At 48.4% G+C, this 15,926-nt stretch overlaps 1 protein-coding gene and 1 pseudogene across 2 annotated transcripts in view; both read left to right on the top strand.

The window, feature by feature from the left end:
* Positions 1–376: 376 nt before the first annotated feature.
* MYO5B (myosin VB) overlaps positions 377–15,926 on the top strand; it is a 338,715-nt gene continuing 323,165 nt past the window's right edge. For both annotated transcript variants that reach the window (XR_010662907.1, XM_065932686.1), the window contains exon 1: positions 377–690. Coding sequence is in view for 1 of the 2 variants with exons in the window: in XM_065932686.1 (XP_065788758.1) it covers positions 664–690 (27 nt within the window). In the remaining variant the exon portion in view is untranslated. The remainder of the gene's footprint in view (positions 691–15,926) is intronic.
* LOC136166312 (cofilin-1 pseudogene) lies at positions 13,923–15,087 on the top strand (annotated as a pseudogene).

The raw sequence follows: 15,926 nt of genomic DNA, 5'->3' as shown, positions 1-15,926 counted from the left end.
TGAATTTTAATAATGGGAATGTTAATGCCCAGGGAAAACCTACAGGAAAAATGTATGAAGCCTTTCGGCCGCAGGCGTCTCTCCTTTTTACTCCTCTTTTCCCTTCTCTGGTTCTTCCTCCCCTTTGTGTTTTGCTCTCCTGGTCTCTGCGTGTCCGCCCAGCCTCCCCGGGCGCAGTCCGCGCGAGGGGCGCGCGCGGCAGGTGCAGGGCTCGTACCTGCCCCGCGCGCGCCCGGCGGCCGGCAGGGGGCGGTCGGCCATCGCTCCGCGCGCGGCCCCGCCCCGGCCCTGGGGACCCCGCGGCGGCGGACCCGGCCCCCGCAGGGCTCAGAGGAGGCGGCGGCGGCGGCGCACCGGCCGCGCGCCCGCCCGCTCCCTCCGGCGCGCCCGCGCCGCCTCCCATACCTGCGCGGGGAGCGGCGCCGCGGCCTCCTCCCCCGCCCCCGCCAGCCGCCGCCGCGGGAGTAAAGGTCGAGTCCGCAGACAGCGAGCCGGCCGCGGCGCCTCCAGGAAGCCGGCGGGGCAGGTCGGAGAGGAGGGAAAAGAGCCGAGGAACTCTCCGGCAGAAGATGGCGCCGGACGGGCCGGCCGAGGACTGAGAGCCGCCGGGACCTGCCGCGCGCCCCGGGCACCGCGTCCGGGCCCGGCCCGGCCGGCGCAGTCATGTCGGTCAGTGAGCTCTACAGCCAGGTGAGCGCGGGCCGCGCCGAGCCCGGCGCGCGAGGGAGGGCGGCGGGGCGCGCGGCCCGCGGGGTCTTGGTACCCCGCGGCTCCTCGGGGGCGTGGGGGCGCAGGCTACTCCCCGGAGCCTCCCCGCTCCGCGCCGCCTCCGAGCCCCTAACTTCGGGTGGCGGAGAAAGTTTGGCTGTTCCGGGAGCGCCCCGGCCAGGACCGTACCCCGGCTCCCCGACGCCCTGCCGTAGCTGTCCTCGCCCCGGCGCAGCCCGGCCGAAGCCCCCGGCGCCGTCAGGCTCGGAGCCCGGGCCGCGGGGACCCGCCCTCCCCACCCCGCCGCCCGCGGTGGTCCCCTGCTTGGGGACCCCACCTCGGTGCTCTGCAGCGCGATCTTCCGAGGGCGACCCTTTCGCGTGCCAAAGAGGGGGAGCCCTGAATTCTGGGGGTGACCCTCTCGCTTGCCAAAGGATCTGAATTCGGGGGGGTGTTCCTCCATTTGCGGGGTGGGGAGAAAAGGTGGGGTCTCAACCTGGGGGTGGGGCGCGGCGGCAAGGCGGTGGGGAAGCCGCGGGTCTAAGGATGCTCCGCGGGGAGGGTATTTTGAGGTGGTCCCTCCGGGCGGGCCCCGAGTGGGCTTCAGTCCCTACGGGGAGGGCGTGGGAGTACTGCAGACCCCCGGGGTGGAGTGTGGAATTTCCAGGATGTCCTCAAGGTCAGAATGGATGTGAGGGACTCGGTCCTCGGAGTGGGGAGAACAGGTGCGGCGGGGCGGAGACCGGCTTCCGCAGCAGTTGCCGCGATCGAAGTTAGAGATCGGACACCGCTCCCACCCCCCCAGCGCCCGCCGCCGCCGGGGCCCCCTCGGGGTGGCGCTTGGTGCGGGCGCGCGGGGGGCGGTGAGGGGGTGAGGGGCCTTTTTTACGTTCGTACCCCATCCCCCCTTAAAATTTTTTTTGTTTTTGAGTTCTGGATGTCCCCGACACGTCGTCTGCCGGTGTGTCTTCACTGGGGCGGGGACACGTTTGCCAGTGGCTGGTGCCCACCTGCCCACGTGTGCAGAGGGGCGTCTGGCGCGCGCCCGGGTGTGTGATTCCCGGGACACGCGCCCGGGTGTGTGATCTCCAGGACGCCAGCCCTGGCCAACCGGTCTGGGCGGGGGAGGGACAGCTACTTCCGCATCCTCACCTGGAGACGTCTCGCGGTTGCCCCGCACCTGGGCGAGCCCTCCAACTCCGTGGGCTGGCCGCCCCCTTTCCGTTTAAGGAGTTTTCTAATCCCTCGCCCTCTTGGAGGGGGATAGGGCCGAGCCTGGATGACGCGAGGTTGGCAGTAGGGTCTGTAACCGGGCTGGGGGCGGGGTCGCCCTCACCTGGGGCACCTCGCCGGCGCTGGCTGCGATCCCTGACGAAAGCTTCTGGGAGGTTAGGGTGTGGAGCCGGGGGTGCACGCTCTCTGGCGTTTCTGGTTTGGGAAGAGCGCCCCATCCCGTTGACCAGTGGGAGTCTTGAGAGGAGCCCTCCAAGCTTAGCTTTCAGTTCCTCCCTTGAAGCGGGTTATCTGGTACCTCAATAGGAGGCTGGAAACCAGCGAGGCAGGGGAAAGTCTGGAGTGTAAAGTGCTGAACTTTACGAAAGTGCAGGAAAATACCGCTTGTACTCCTAAGTAAAGTGAGTGACTCAACCGAATATACCTGCCACATATCCTATAGTACTTTATCAAACGATAACTAATTGCCGTATTACATGAAGCTGATGGACGACTGAAGAAACCCTTAATTTTTGGAGCCCTAATCTTGAAAAACAAGAATATCAGGTTGCTTTTAAAGACAGCTTTCAGGGAAAACACTCGATTTTTAGTTAGAAATGAGCATATTGCATGTTAATTATTAGGAATGAGGAGTTAGTAGGAGTCTGAGCTAAAAGTTACAGTGTACTCTCTCTTGACTTATAGATAATAAAGAACAAAAATGGTTCTTGAAGAAAAGGTCTTGGGAGGGCACTCAAGGTGCTTAAGGGAAAAAGTAGCTTCCTTAGTATGAGGATTTGGCATTCTTAGTCCAAAAGCAGTCTTAGCATTTCTCCCTGAGGCTCGGGGACTGTACCTCACTGTCAATAGGTTTCTTGTTCTTAATTATGTTTTAGGTTTATGAATCTCAAATTGAGATTTTTCTGTGGCCCACGCAGTAGCTTCCATCCAGATTGCATCTTGAGCGGCTCTTACTTTTTCTGGCAGACTTGAACACACTTACGTTTTACTACGAGGAGCAGTTGTTCTGTTTCCTCACCATGACCATCCCACTTGCTAGGCTGGAGTCTCAGCATGCATATGAATCACAGATTATACAGAGAAACCGTGCCTGCGACTTAGATTCACTTTGTTTCTTGGGGAAGATGATTCGTTTATTTTAGCGTATTATCAGAGCAGCCAATGTTCCCGTTTTTATTTTTAACTTGCTAGTGGTCTTTTCTAATGTGAGGAACACTGGGTCCAGGCACGCACTTTAATATATTATGCATGATGGAAATAATGATGTATTATGCTAACAGCATTTATGCGTGGGATGGAAATTTTAGAGCTCTTTATTGATTATACCTGTTGCTTTAGTGACATGGTATAAGATGATGTTGCTGTTGGACTGTGAGATGCTTATTTAAGTGTATAAATTAGCCTGTAAGTACTGTAAATAGTTTCAGGTAAGAACTTGGTATAGTGGCCTATTCCCAGTTACCCAAGAAAAAACTTTCTTCTCTTCCTGCCACGTTACTGTTTTCCTGCTCTTCTCCTTGTTTATCCGTTCTCTGCAATTGGAGGCTTATATGATATGTGGAATTTATTGTGGGGAGGGGAGAGATGATTTTAGTTATTGATAGAGGCCATTTCCCATGACAAAAGCACTCTTGTTTTCAGAAGACCCAACACCTTGCCTTTAAGAAATTGCTTTCTTTGTTCTGAGGTTTTCCTCAATGGGGAGAAAAGAGTGAGTGCATGTGTGACGCTTCGCTTTGAGGGTGACGTCAAGGTGAGTCAGCCCCATCCACCTGTACAGAAAGGTGGAGCTAATGATGGGCTCTTGTCACAAGTGGCACATATGTGGCAAGTGCTAGTACTTTGTTTCCACCCCATAGGAAAAGACAGTCTTTTATAAATCAAATTAGCCCAGGTCCCAGGAAGATGTCCAAACATGCCTAAGCATAGTAAACATGATTTGATTATGGTAGTTGCAGAAAATAGTCTGGTTTTTAAAGTTTGAAATACATAACGTCTCTTTCAGGCTGATTAATGCAACCCTTCTCTATACGAGGGTTATTCTGGATGAAAAATTGAAACACTGCTCTCTCAAATCATGAGGTCTTCAGGGTACCACTTTGGTTCTAGCCAGCAGTGAGAGTGAAAGTTGCTCGATCGTGTCCGATTGTTTGCAATCCCATGGACTGTACAGTCCATGGACTTCTCTAGGCCAGAATACTGGAATGCGTAACCTTTCCCTTCTCCAGGGGATCTTCCCAATCCAGGATCGAACCCAGGTCTCCCACATTGCAGGCAGATTCTTTACCAGCTGAGCAGCTGGGGAAATCAGCAGACTGACACCAGCACCTTCAAATCCTCCCTTTCCTGCCTGGCTTCTGGCTGATAGGTGGGGTCTGGGCAGAGGACTTGGGAGTGCTGCTCGGAGATGACTTTACTAGTGGGCACGCCCTGTGTGTGTCAGTGATGGCTTTGAGCTCAGGGGGCCTTTATGAAGGGCACTATTTTGGGGCCAGTCCTTTGGAAAATAGAACTTGTGCCTCTGGGCTGATGTTCTCGAACTGTCTCCTCCCTGTGCATTGGGTGACACAGGCTTCTCCAGGTATCGGTCTGGAAGGCAGCAGGAGCTCCGGTTCCCCTGGCGCCCACTGGTAGAGAGACGAGGGCCTGGAGAACCGTTGCCGTGATGCTCTTCGTCTGCCCTGGACCGCCCCCTGCGCGCTGCCTGGCACTTGCTTCCTCCAGCACTCAGCTCCTGGGTCTCTGTCAAAGCTTCCTGGAGCCTGAGAAATGATGTCCCTCCCACCCTGCCCCTGCGGGGGACAGTCCTTTAACCAATAGGAGTCTAAGAGCTGTAGCTCCCAGTTCCCCGGCCCTGGAAACAGGGCAGCTCTCCCCGAGGCCCACGCTGTTTTCAGAGGTCCTGCACAGGCTGAAAAGAAGTGCTTCCGCTCAGGACTTCCCTGACCATCACACTCCTGGAGGGCTTCCTTCCCTCCCCCAGTTCATGGCCCCACTCTCCTTTCCCGAGAACCTTGCCTGATAGAGTCCTCAGACAGGGATCCTCATCCCAGGGTCCGACGTGGGGAACCTGGATGAACCCAGCGCCGTGGTGGCTTGGCCGGGTGGGCGCTGAGAAGCTCCAGGGCTCTTGGCTGCTCAGGGCTCTGGGTCCCACACTCCTGTCTTCCTTTCTGGCCTCATTCTCTGCCTCACCTGTTGCTTTGCTTCCATCTCTACCTGTCACTCCATTTCTTCTCCCCTTGCCCACCTGAGCCTGCAAACCCAGTGGGCCCTTCTTGACTCTGCTGATGACCATCAGAATTCCCAAGTTTGTTTACTTACAGAACAGAAAGAGATGCACAGAATTAGAGAACGAACTTACGGCTGCCTGGGGGAAGGCTGATGGTAATGGATAGTTAGGGAGTTTGGGATGGACATGTACACACTGCTCTGTTTCAAAGGGGTAACCGACAAGGACCTGCTGTAGAGCGCAGGGAACTCTGCTGAGTGTTACGCAGCAGCCTGGATGGAAGGGGAGTTTGGAAGAGAATGGATGAATGTATGTGTGTGGCTGAGTCCCCTTGCTGTTCACCTGAAACTATCACAACACTGCTAATCAGCTATACCTCAGTACAAAATAAGAAGCAAAAAAAAAAAAAAAAAAAAAAATCTTAAAACTTTGCACAGAAAAAAAAAAGAATTCCCAAGTTTGCATGCAAATTGTTAACCAGTTCGTAGGGCATGTTCTCCGCCTGCCTGTAACCTGTGTGCACTAAGCAGGCTTGCCCTGTCCACCCTTGTTGATCGTTTCTCTGTCACACCACGTCTTCCTGATTAGGCTGAGATCCTGGAGAGCAGTTGTTGTTCAGTTGCTCAGTCATGTCTGACTCTTTGTGATCCCATGGGCTGTAGCACACCAGGCTTCTATGTCCTCTACTCTCTCCTAGAGTTTGCAAAGATATCAGTTCTTTGGTGCTCAGCCTTCTTTATGGTCCAACTCTCACATCCATACATGACTTTGACCAGAACCTTCGTCGGCAAAGTGATGTGTCTGCTTTTTAATGCACTGTCTAGGTTTGTTGTAGCTTTTCTTCCAAGGAGCAAGTATCTTTTAATTTCGTGGCTGCGGTCACTGTCTGCAGTGATTTTGGAGCTCAAGAAAATACAATCTGTTACTGTTTCCATTTTTGCCCCTGTGTATTTGCCATGAAGTGATGGGATCAAATAGATGCCATGATCTTCGGTTTTTGAATGTTGTGTTTTAAGCTAGCTTTTTCACTCTCTTCTTTCATGCTCATCAAGAGGCTCTTGAGTTCCTCTTTGCTTTCTGCCTTTAGGTTGGTGTCATCAGAGGCTGGACCAAGCACTTTGGAGTCTCCACTGTGTGTGGCTTCCCTTGTGGCTCAGCTGGTAAAGAATCTGCCTGCAATGCAGGAGACCTGGGTTTGATCCCTGGGTTGGGACGATTCCCCTGGAGAAGGGAAAGGCCACCCACTCTAGTATTCTGGCCTGGAGAATTCCATGGACTGTATGGTCCATGGAGTCGCAAAGAGTCAGACACAACTGAGCGACTTTCACTGTGTGTGTGCTCTGCCTCCTACCCAGTAGGGTGTTATCTGGGAGATTGCCCCTTCCCCTTGTGAAACCTCTGGAGTCCTGCCGGGTGTGAACGTCCTTATAACTGTGTGCTGACACCAGGTCTATCCATTTGGGCCTCTTAAAAGAGCTTGCTTTTCAGCTGCTAGTTTCTCCCCATTTCCTTTTTGTTGATGTGTTCCTAATATTTCATTTCGTTAGCTTCAGGATAGCCACCCATTAGACTTTCTGACAGCTCCAGACCTGGTTGGAGTCTATTATTGTTCAACAGAAAGATGGCATTCTCTTGCTGTTGGAGGGCCAGGGCTCCTCTGAGTAGAAACTCAGCAGACATTCTGAATTCTGGCATGCATGTGTATGTGTTTGATACTGTCATTTTCTGTGGTAAGACTTAGCCATAAACTATACTGTTTATAATATACAAGTTTTACACACCACTTTCTCTAGATGATCAAGTGGCACTGCTCATACAGAATCAGGGTAAACCTGAATAGGTTTGAAATACTAGTGGACCTCTGTTTTCTAATTCAGTAGACTCCCAGGAACCACGTTAAAAAAGCAGTCCATTTCAAATTGAGAGGACTTATGTGTGCCATGATGTTCTTGTCTACACAAACACATTTTGCATCATTATTGGACAATAAAATCTAAATTCACAAAGTTAACAAGCCAGCATGGCCCGTGTGCCATGAGAGGAGAGCACGTACTCATAGTTACAGATGCTCTGTAGCGGTGTTGGTCAGGTGGGCGGTGGGACCTGAGTGGGCTTGGAAGAATGAATAGGTATTGGATACACGTGGAGACTGGGAACAGCAGCATCAGTAGGAGACAGTAGAGTGATTTTAGGCATGGACAAGGATGACTAGTAGCCACAATAGTATTTTAAAAACTCTTTATGAAAATTTTAGCCTTGTAGAAAAGTTGTAAAAATAGAGTTTCTGTGTGTATTCCCAAATTCCCACGATGTTAACACCTCATAAGTACATTGTAATCATTGAAACCAGGAGATGAACATTTGTACAATACTGTTAACTTGTCTACAGGCTTGTCTACACGTCTGATGGGAATCTCCTCAGGTTTCCCACTACCGACCTTCCCTGGCAGGAGCCCATCTAGGATTCCATGTTGGGTTTAGCATCACAACTGTCTAGTCTCCTCTGTTTGGTGACAGTCCTCAATTTCAGCTTCTCCTTTTGACCTTGGCACTTTGAGAGCATTGGTCAGCTATTTTTGTAGAATGAACCTCAGTTTGAGTTTGTCTGATGGTTTCCCATGCTTCGATGGAAATTATAAATTTTTGGCAAGAACACATCAGAAACGGTGTGCCTTGCTCACAGGAGAAGGAACATCTCAGGAGATCTGTGGTAGCAGAGTCTCATTACAGGTGGTGTCACTTTGATCCCCTGTTTAAGGTGATGTCTGTCAGTTCTGTTTTATCGAAGACTGGTATTCAGAAACTAAGGTCTGGGTGCTAGGTGTGCTTATCCCTATTTGTTTATAGTCATTTGGGGATTACTCAGGTTAGAACTCAAATACCTGGTTATACAGGCAATGGAATAAGAGTCACTTATAACCTTGAAGTTTCCACCATGAGGATGGACAGAAATAAAGAAGGCAAGGATAATGCTTGGTTTTGACACTGAGTTTGGGGTGAGAGTGGTTTGTCTAAGTGGAGACATTTACATTTGAGGATGTATGAACAGGCTTAAAGGAGAAATGTGAGGTTCTGACGTTCTTGCAAATAAGAGATGCCTGGGATTTGCTTTCCTCTTAGAAATAGAGTTGTCTTACAGCATGATTTTAATAGAGATAAGATCATGACCTTGGGATGGGCGGTCTCGGGCTCTGTGGCCACGATCTTGCCGTGGACCATATGGGTAGTGTGTTACACATTCTCAGCTCTGACACGTTGGAGCAGATAACCTTCTGAGCTTTGAGTTCTTAATCTGAAAAATTGGCATGGTCCCTGCATTATAAGATTATTGGAGGATTATGTGATCAGACACAGGTGAAGTGCCTGCCTAGCACAGTGTCTGCACTTGGCAACTGTTCATCAGCGTGATTCCCTCTTCAGCGATGGTGCAGATGTCGGTTTCCTCTCTCAGCCCATCTGCCAGGGGTGTTGGCTGTAAGGGGAGAGAGAGGGAAGAACTGCTGCAAGTACAGAACTACCTGAGGAATGGAGAACCAAGGCTTAGGGATGAAGGTTCCCATCCCCACGGCCTCCTGGGGAAAGAGCAAAAACAGTTTGGAAGAAGCTTTCAATTTAAGCTGTGCTGTCTGGTCTCCTGTTACAGCTCTTAAGGAAAATTAAAGCAATTTTTCACCATGCTCTTTTTTTTTTTTTTTTTTGTTAATACACATGATTATTGAAACCATTCATATAATGCAGGAAAGGCAAGGGCTCTGTAATCCCATTCCCAGACAGCTCCTGTTAACTCCACACGTATGCCAGACCCACCGTGTCCAGTAGGGTAAATCCAGTACGTAACACGTGACTGTTGAGCTCCTGGGGTGAGGCTGGCCTAAGCTGGGATGGGTACACACCAGATCTCCAAGGTTGAGCACAAAAAGTGAATGCAAAATGTCCCACTTAGGCTTTCTTTATGTTGATGAAGTGTTCAAATAATATTTTGGATGTAATATGGCTACTGGAAAATCTAAAATTCCACATGTGGCTTGCCTCATTTCTGTTGGGCGGTACTGCTTTAGACTTATGCATGATGCAGTCAATATAGACTTATATGTATGGCATGATCCTGTTTTTTACTTTAAATTTTAACCTACTATGGCTTTTTCATCCGTGTAGTATATAAAGATAAGTTTACCATTTTAATGGCTGCCTAACAGGGCTACTTGGTTGTACTGTAATGCTTTTCACCATTCCCATTTTGATGAATGTTTAGTTGGTTCCAGTCTTTTGATACTGTGAAAAATTTTGCAGAACATTCTTGGAACCTTTCAGTATTTTTAGGATAAGAGCCTGAAGGTGGAGTTGCTGGCATGCACTTTTACAAGTCTTCACTGATAAGGCCAGTGTTCTCTAGAAAAGAACCAAGTCTGTTTCTTCACTCCTCCCTGGCGCTGGCTTCCTCTTTCTAAACTGACACTAAACGTTTGAATTTTGTTAAAAGTTGACTTTCATTGGAGGAGCGAGCGTCTTTTCACCTGCTTGGTGTGTTCCTTTGTGGTTTTCCTTGATTTTCCTCTGTTAAGACATTGTTTATAACTATATTTTTGCTTATTAAATGATTTTATTTTTATATGTGGGAAGTCATGGAAACTGGAATGTTCAGCATGAAATATTACAAATATGTGTTTTAAATAAGATACTTTGGCATGAGTTTCCCCTTTACTATTTTAGGAGCTTATACATCTCTGAGCTCCAAGTTGGAAACCACTAGTTATGATACCTGATGTTTATCAACGACTTTTGAGCCAGGTCATTTCTAAGAGGTGTAAGCTCATTTAACAATAACACTATGTGATAGGCACCTCCATCATCCTCATCTACAAACAAGGACCTCTGCCTTACTTGCCCAAAGCTACACTCCTCCTGGGTAGGAGGGTAGGACCCCCCCACCCCCACCCCCACGCCAGCTGCCTGATCACTCTGTTCTGCTGCCTTCCATGAGGTTCTGTTTGTTGAGGTGGGTCTGGAACATCATTTGTGCATAAACGAGGCCCTAACATGAAGGGTCCTTTCCACCAGCACTGCCCTGCCCCCTGCAGCAGAGAGAAAGAGGAAAGGAGGGTCTGTGAGTACAGAACAAGGGAGGTGGACGGACCCATAGTTCTCTCCTTGGGGAGCCCACTGCTTGAGTCCTTTCTCCGCCCCCACTCTCAGCCCCACGGGCATCCCGGCGCGTCTTCAAACTGTCCTTCCTGAAGGAAAAATGCTGGTTTTTGGCTCTCCTTAGGCCACACAGGCCCCGAAGGAGGGTCACATTTTCAAAAAGGGCTAAATGTAATAAGCAGAAGGTGTAAATGAAACTCGATCAGTGTAACTTATTTGATTTTAAAAAAAAATTTATTTTTAACTGGAGAACAGTTGCTTTATAATGCTTTGTTGGTTTCTACCACACAACGTGAATCAGCCGTTAAGTGTACACCCCTTCCTCTCCCACCCCTCTAGGCCATCGCAGAGCACCGGGCTGAGTTCCCTGCGTTATACGGCAGCTTTTACACATGGTATTCAATTTTAAATCTAACCCTCCTTTCATTCCAGGGCACTTGTCTGCTTTCCAGGCACTTTCCCTCCAGGCTCCATCTGCCTCCTGAACATCTTCCTTCCTGTCATATTGATGTCTGAGGGGCGTTTCGTTCCCTTTCTGGGCTAAGACCAGAGAAGCAGGTCTGAGATTCCTACAGGCTCTCTCCCACCTCCCCACTTGGTCGAAGGTTTTCACATTTATGGATGTGCCCCACTCACTGCCTATTCTCTGAACGGTGTTTGGAAAATGAACTCCCCTTCACTCAGGATGTCAACTTGGCCATCAGAGACAAGGCCCTTCCTCCAGCATCCAGGACCCAGGATCCCTATTACAACTTTAGGTGCTCATCAGGGACTTAAGCTCTTTGGAAGCTCCAAAGTGGTTTTAGATTTGATGCAAGGAGGAGTTCCTCAAGTTGTGTGGGTCCTGGTATAGATGAGCTCTGGTATATCTTGCTAATTTGCTGCGGGAATGATTGAGCTTATACATCTGAGCTCCAAGTTAATGGCCCATAATGCTTGTCTTAAAATTTACTTCAGGGCCTGTAAACGATTACCCTCCTTTGAATGATTCTAATAGTGACGTGGCCCCTGTAGGCTTTTCTCTCCTTGGCTGAAATTCGGAGAGGAATAAAGAGGTCTATCATGGGTGATCCTTAATGATTTTTCCTGTAGAGCTGTTGCCTTTATAAAGCTCAAACATGCAGTGGCATGAAATCCTGAAAGGAACAAGAATACCCAGATGCCTTTTGCATGGAATTCAAAGACTTGGCTTAAAATCTCTCCAACCCTAAGTAGTTCAGGTCCCCTGGTTTAAGTGCCTCCACAAGAAAAAGGGTACTTGGCAATAGGACGGCAGGTCCATTGTATTGTGACCTGGATGCTGTGTGTTTGTGGGGAAGGATGAAAAGGTAAGATATTTGAGCTGGTAAATGGTACTGTGTTCAACTACTTTTGTGTGGCCCAGACATTCAGTTTAGACTCCAGTTTAACTTCCTCTTGTCAGCTGTCCATCCAGGCCCCAGTGCAGCCGCACCAGTGTTATGAAGCGTGCTCAGAACGTGTTACCTGACTTGATGTGATACTCAGCTTAGGTGGGCTGCAGTCCATGGGGTTACAAAGAATTGGACGTAACTGAGCACGCGCGCACAGCTTAGTGCTTCAGAGAGGAATTCAGGCAGAATCGATAGCATTTTTATGAATTTCTGAAATCAACAAAACGAACAGTGTTGGCGAAGGATATCCATGTGATAAAATGAGTGAAAAAGAGGGAATGAGGGAACAGGCAACTTGAATAGGGAAAGGGCAACTGGAACAGTAGTTATCTAGGGAGGGTGGGGGTACTGGGGGAGCAGGAGTGGGAATAGCATTGATAGCAGGCCGCTTGATTTTCTGACTAGTTCATGGGTATTCGTTTCGTTACTATGCTTCATCAGTTACTTAAAAAATGTGATTTGGCGGAAAATAGGATGAGTTATAAAGCCAAATTTAAAAAAGCTTTGAGATTGTAGGTAATTTTAGAATGTGTTTCACTGCGTTTTCTTACGTGTATGCAGTGGATGATGGGGTTTGTGTGTTTTCACAATTGCTTTCATTGAAGATGTAGGTTGAATCTTATACTCACATCCTTCACTTTCCCCAGGGTGGGGTTTGGCATACTGTAGGCACTCAATAAATCCCCTTGAACTGGTTTAAAGACCGCCTGTACTCCCTCACTGTTTCCAGGCCATGGCTCTTCGAGGAAAGGTCTTTTCACCAAGGAACCACCTGTACTGTAATGCTATCTGCTGTTGCGTTGGCACGACTTTTGGCTTAGAGTACCCGGTGGAAAGCCCATCTGTTTCCTCTGGCACTTGCCTAAATCTATGGAATGTGGAGCCCTGTTAAGAGATAATTAAATGTTGTTTTTCTTTTTTTTTTTTAATTATTGTGTGCCAAAAAAAAAAAAATTATTGTGTGCAAAGGCATGAACATGGGTTAGCAGCAAAGTAACCTTTGTGGATATGAAAGCTCATATCACTGTAACTGCCTTGGTTTTGAATACCCTAATTTTACACAATTTTGATGACGTGCGTTTTTCTGCTTTTGCCTTCTGAAGGTTATCATTTACCTTAAAAGTTAGTCTTGGAGGGAGGAGGGTCTGAAGAGGGAGGGCATATATATATAATTGTGACTGGTGCATGTTGTTGTATGGCAGAAGCCAGCACATTGTAAAGCAATTATTGTCCAATTAAAAAAAGTATAATCTTATTTTTTTTTTCACTTAACTCAAGTTTTTATTAACAATCTCACCAAGACTCACAGATATTTGCATGACTAGGTGGTGGTGAATATGAATCTCCATCCTTTATTCAAGATCAAAAAAGCAGGTGGCTTTCAAAACAGGCAACTGTGAATCAGGGAAGAAAAATCAGATCAAGTTTGTTTCAGTCAACTTCTCTCCACAGGAACAATGATGATGCTCACAGTTTTAATCTGAAGATTCAGACCATCTTAGTTCATCCCTCGGCCCACGCCTGCACGGAGCATCTCCTACCTGCAGTGATGTGTGCCCCAGCCCATCCCTGCAAAGTCGTCTTTGGCCTTGAGCTCTTCCTGTCCAGTAGTTCATTTGTTTGAATAAGTGTTAAGGAGGTGTTCCTGCATTAGAAGGAGATAAATTGCTTTATCTCGTCTCATCAGATTTAATCAAATTCTTAATTCGCGTCCACTTGCTAATAAGAGCTGATGTTTATTTGTGAAATAAGGAAAATGACGCCTGGGGAACTTGGTGTGCTGCAGTCCATGGGGTTGCAAAGGCTCGAACACGACTTAGCCATTGAACAACAATAGGAAGGAAAATGAACGTCTCCTTAGCCGCAAACTAGTGTTTCTTTGCTGTCAAGCTGCTTGCTTTTTTAATGGTCATTTTACTGTGTGTACATGTGTGTAACTATATAAGAAGCCTCATCAAAATGATAAGAATACCCTTAAAATGTGGTTTTTATGACTAACATCAGAGCCTGTCTGAATGAATGCTGTTGCCTTCAGTATATTCCCTTTGGCAGAGGTACAAGGATACTGGAGCTCATCAGTAGTTCTGAAATTGGCTTCAAATCTGATGACATTCTTTTTCCTTTGTATGGAAGGCAGAACCTTTGCCTGGAAGGTATGCTTTGTTTTCTGGAAACTTCCAAGGGTTATTCGAAGAATGAAGCTGTTTGAGTAAGGCGGGAAGTCACTGACTTACAGTTCTGTTATAGACAAAGTGTGACTTGCAGGTACTGACAGCTTTGTGAGGCCTCTTACTAGCCGATGTGCTCAGGAGTAGTCAGGTCAGATGTTTTCAGTGATGAGTCTGCGTAGAGCCTCCCCTGCTGTCAGAAAAATACTCATTTGAATGTAGCAGTTCTGGTTTGTTTGCTTAAAAAGGCTCACCAAAATTTTAGTGACACTGATTTGTAGTCCCATTTAAATATACATGGTTGCTAATATTATTAACTTAGGACGTGGGTGTATAATTGCCTCAATGTTATGACAGGTATAATAGCATTAATAAATACCTATTGATTTAAAAAATCAAATGAAAAGCCCATTCCACCTAATTTCCTAAAAGGCCCTTTTGAAAGTAGATGGAAGGATGCTCCATCCATCCTTGGTGAGAAGGGACCTTCTCACTGCTGCTATGCATCAGGCAGCATGAGAAAGGAAGGCAGAGCAGTCTTATTTGCAGTTGTCAAAAGGCGGTGTTTGTCGTGGATGGATGGATAAACAAAATGGGGCACAGCCAAACAATGGAATGTTATTCGGCCTTAGAAAGGAAGAACGTTGGTTCAGTCTGATCCCAGCGGCGGCCGCAGTGGTTCCTGTCTTTTCTGGCTCTCTTCGCTATTTCCCCGTCACTTCTAGAAATGTGGTTGCCAGTGTGGCTGCCTGTGGTGTCATCACAGTGTTCAATGATGTGAAAGTGTGTGAGTTGTCTTCACCAGAGGATGAAGAAGGTGCTCTTCTGCTTAAGTGAAAACACAAACCTCATGCTGGAGGAGGGTGAGGAGATGCTGGTGGGTGATGCGGGCCAGACTTCAGACGATGCTACACCAGTCTTGTCACGGGCTGCCACACAAGGATGCCACTTCGCCCTCTGTAATGCAACCCATGAGACCAAGGAGAGCAAGAAGGGGGCCTGGAAACCCTGAGTCTGAAACCCTGAAGAGCAGAGCGATCTATGCCAGCTTCAACGACACCGTCAAGGATAAGTTGATGGGGATAAAACATGACTACAAGCAAACTGCTCCGAGGAGGTCAAGGACCACTGCACCCTGGCAGAGAAGCTGGGGGGAGGCGTCCTCATCTCCTTGGAGGGCAAATCTTCCTGAGCCCCCGCCAGCCCCCTGCCTGGAGCATCTGACAGCCCCAGACCTGCCCACAGGGTTGCAGGCTGCCCGCTTCCTACCAGACTTGGGGGGTTCAGGGCGGGGATCCCAGCAGGGGAGGACAATCACTTCACTCCAGTTGCCAAGCAACACCCCCTACCTCCAGGACCATCCTCCTCCCTCCATCCCTGAAGGTTCTGCCCCCCTCCTCAGACTGTTTTGATCTTCTGATCTCTTCTTGTGTTGCAGTAGCTTAAGCTCAAACAGGAGTATGTGGGGGCAGGTGGGTATATTTTTTAACCCCCCCAATTCTCACCTGTTTCTCCCTATTCCTATGCTGCCAACTTCTAACAGCAGTGACTCTGGGCTCGTGTGTTTAGTTTGTGTATAAGTGCTGTGTTGTAGAGATGACTGGTCCCTGGTTCCCTTTTCCTTTTTTCCCTGGGTCATGGCCACTCATGGAAGTAGGACTAGGAAGGAACCTTCAGTTAAAAACAGACAAAAAACAAAGGACATTCTGACACATGCTAGTAAACACTGATTAACCTTGAAGACTTATGCTATGTGAAATAAGCCAGTTATAAAATGACAGATCTTGTATAAGTCTACTTAGGAAGGATCTACAGGAGTCAAATTCATAGAGACAAAGCAGGAAGGTTGGTTGTGAAAGGGAGGGGAGAAGGGAGAGTTGTTCTGTGGATATAGAATGTCAGCTCTGCTAGATGAGATGCTCTGGAGATGCGTGGTAATGATGGTTACCCAACAATGCGAATGTGCTTAATGCTACTGAACTGTACATTTCAACATGGCTAGGATGGTCTACTTTATGTTAATATTATGTG

The sequence above is a fragment of the Muntiacus reevesi genome, chromosome 4 (genome assembly GCF_963930625.1).
Source record: "Muntiacus reevesi chromosome 4, mMunRee1.1, whole genome shotgun sequence".
In the NCBI taxonomy this organism is placed as follows: domain Eukaryota; kingdom Metazoa; phylum Chordata; class Mammalia; order Artiodactyla; family Cervidae; genus Muntiacus; species Muntiacus reevesi.
This window is presented reverse-complemented; position numbering and strand designations above follow the sequence as displayed.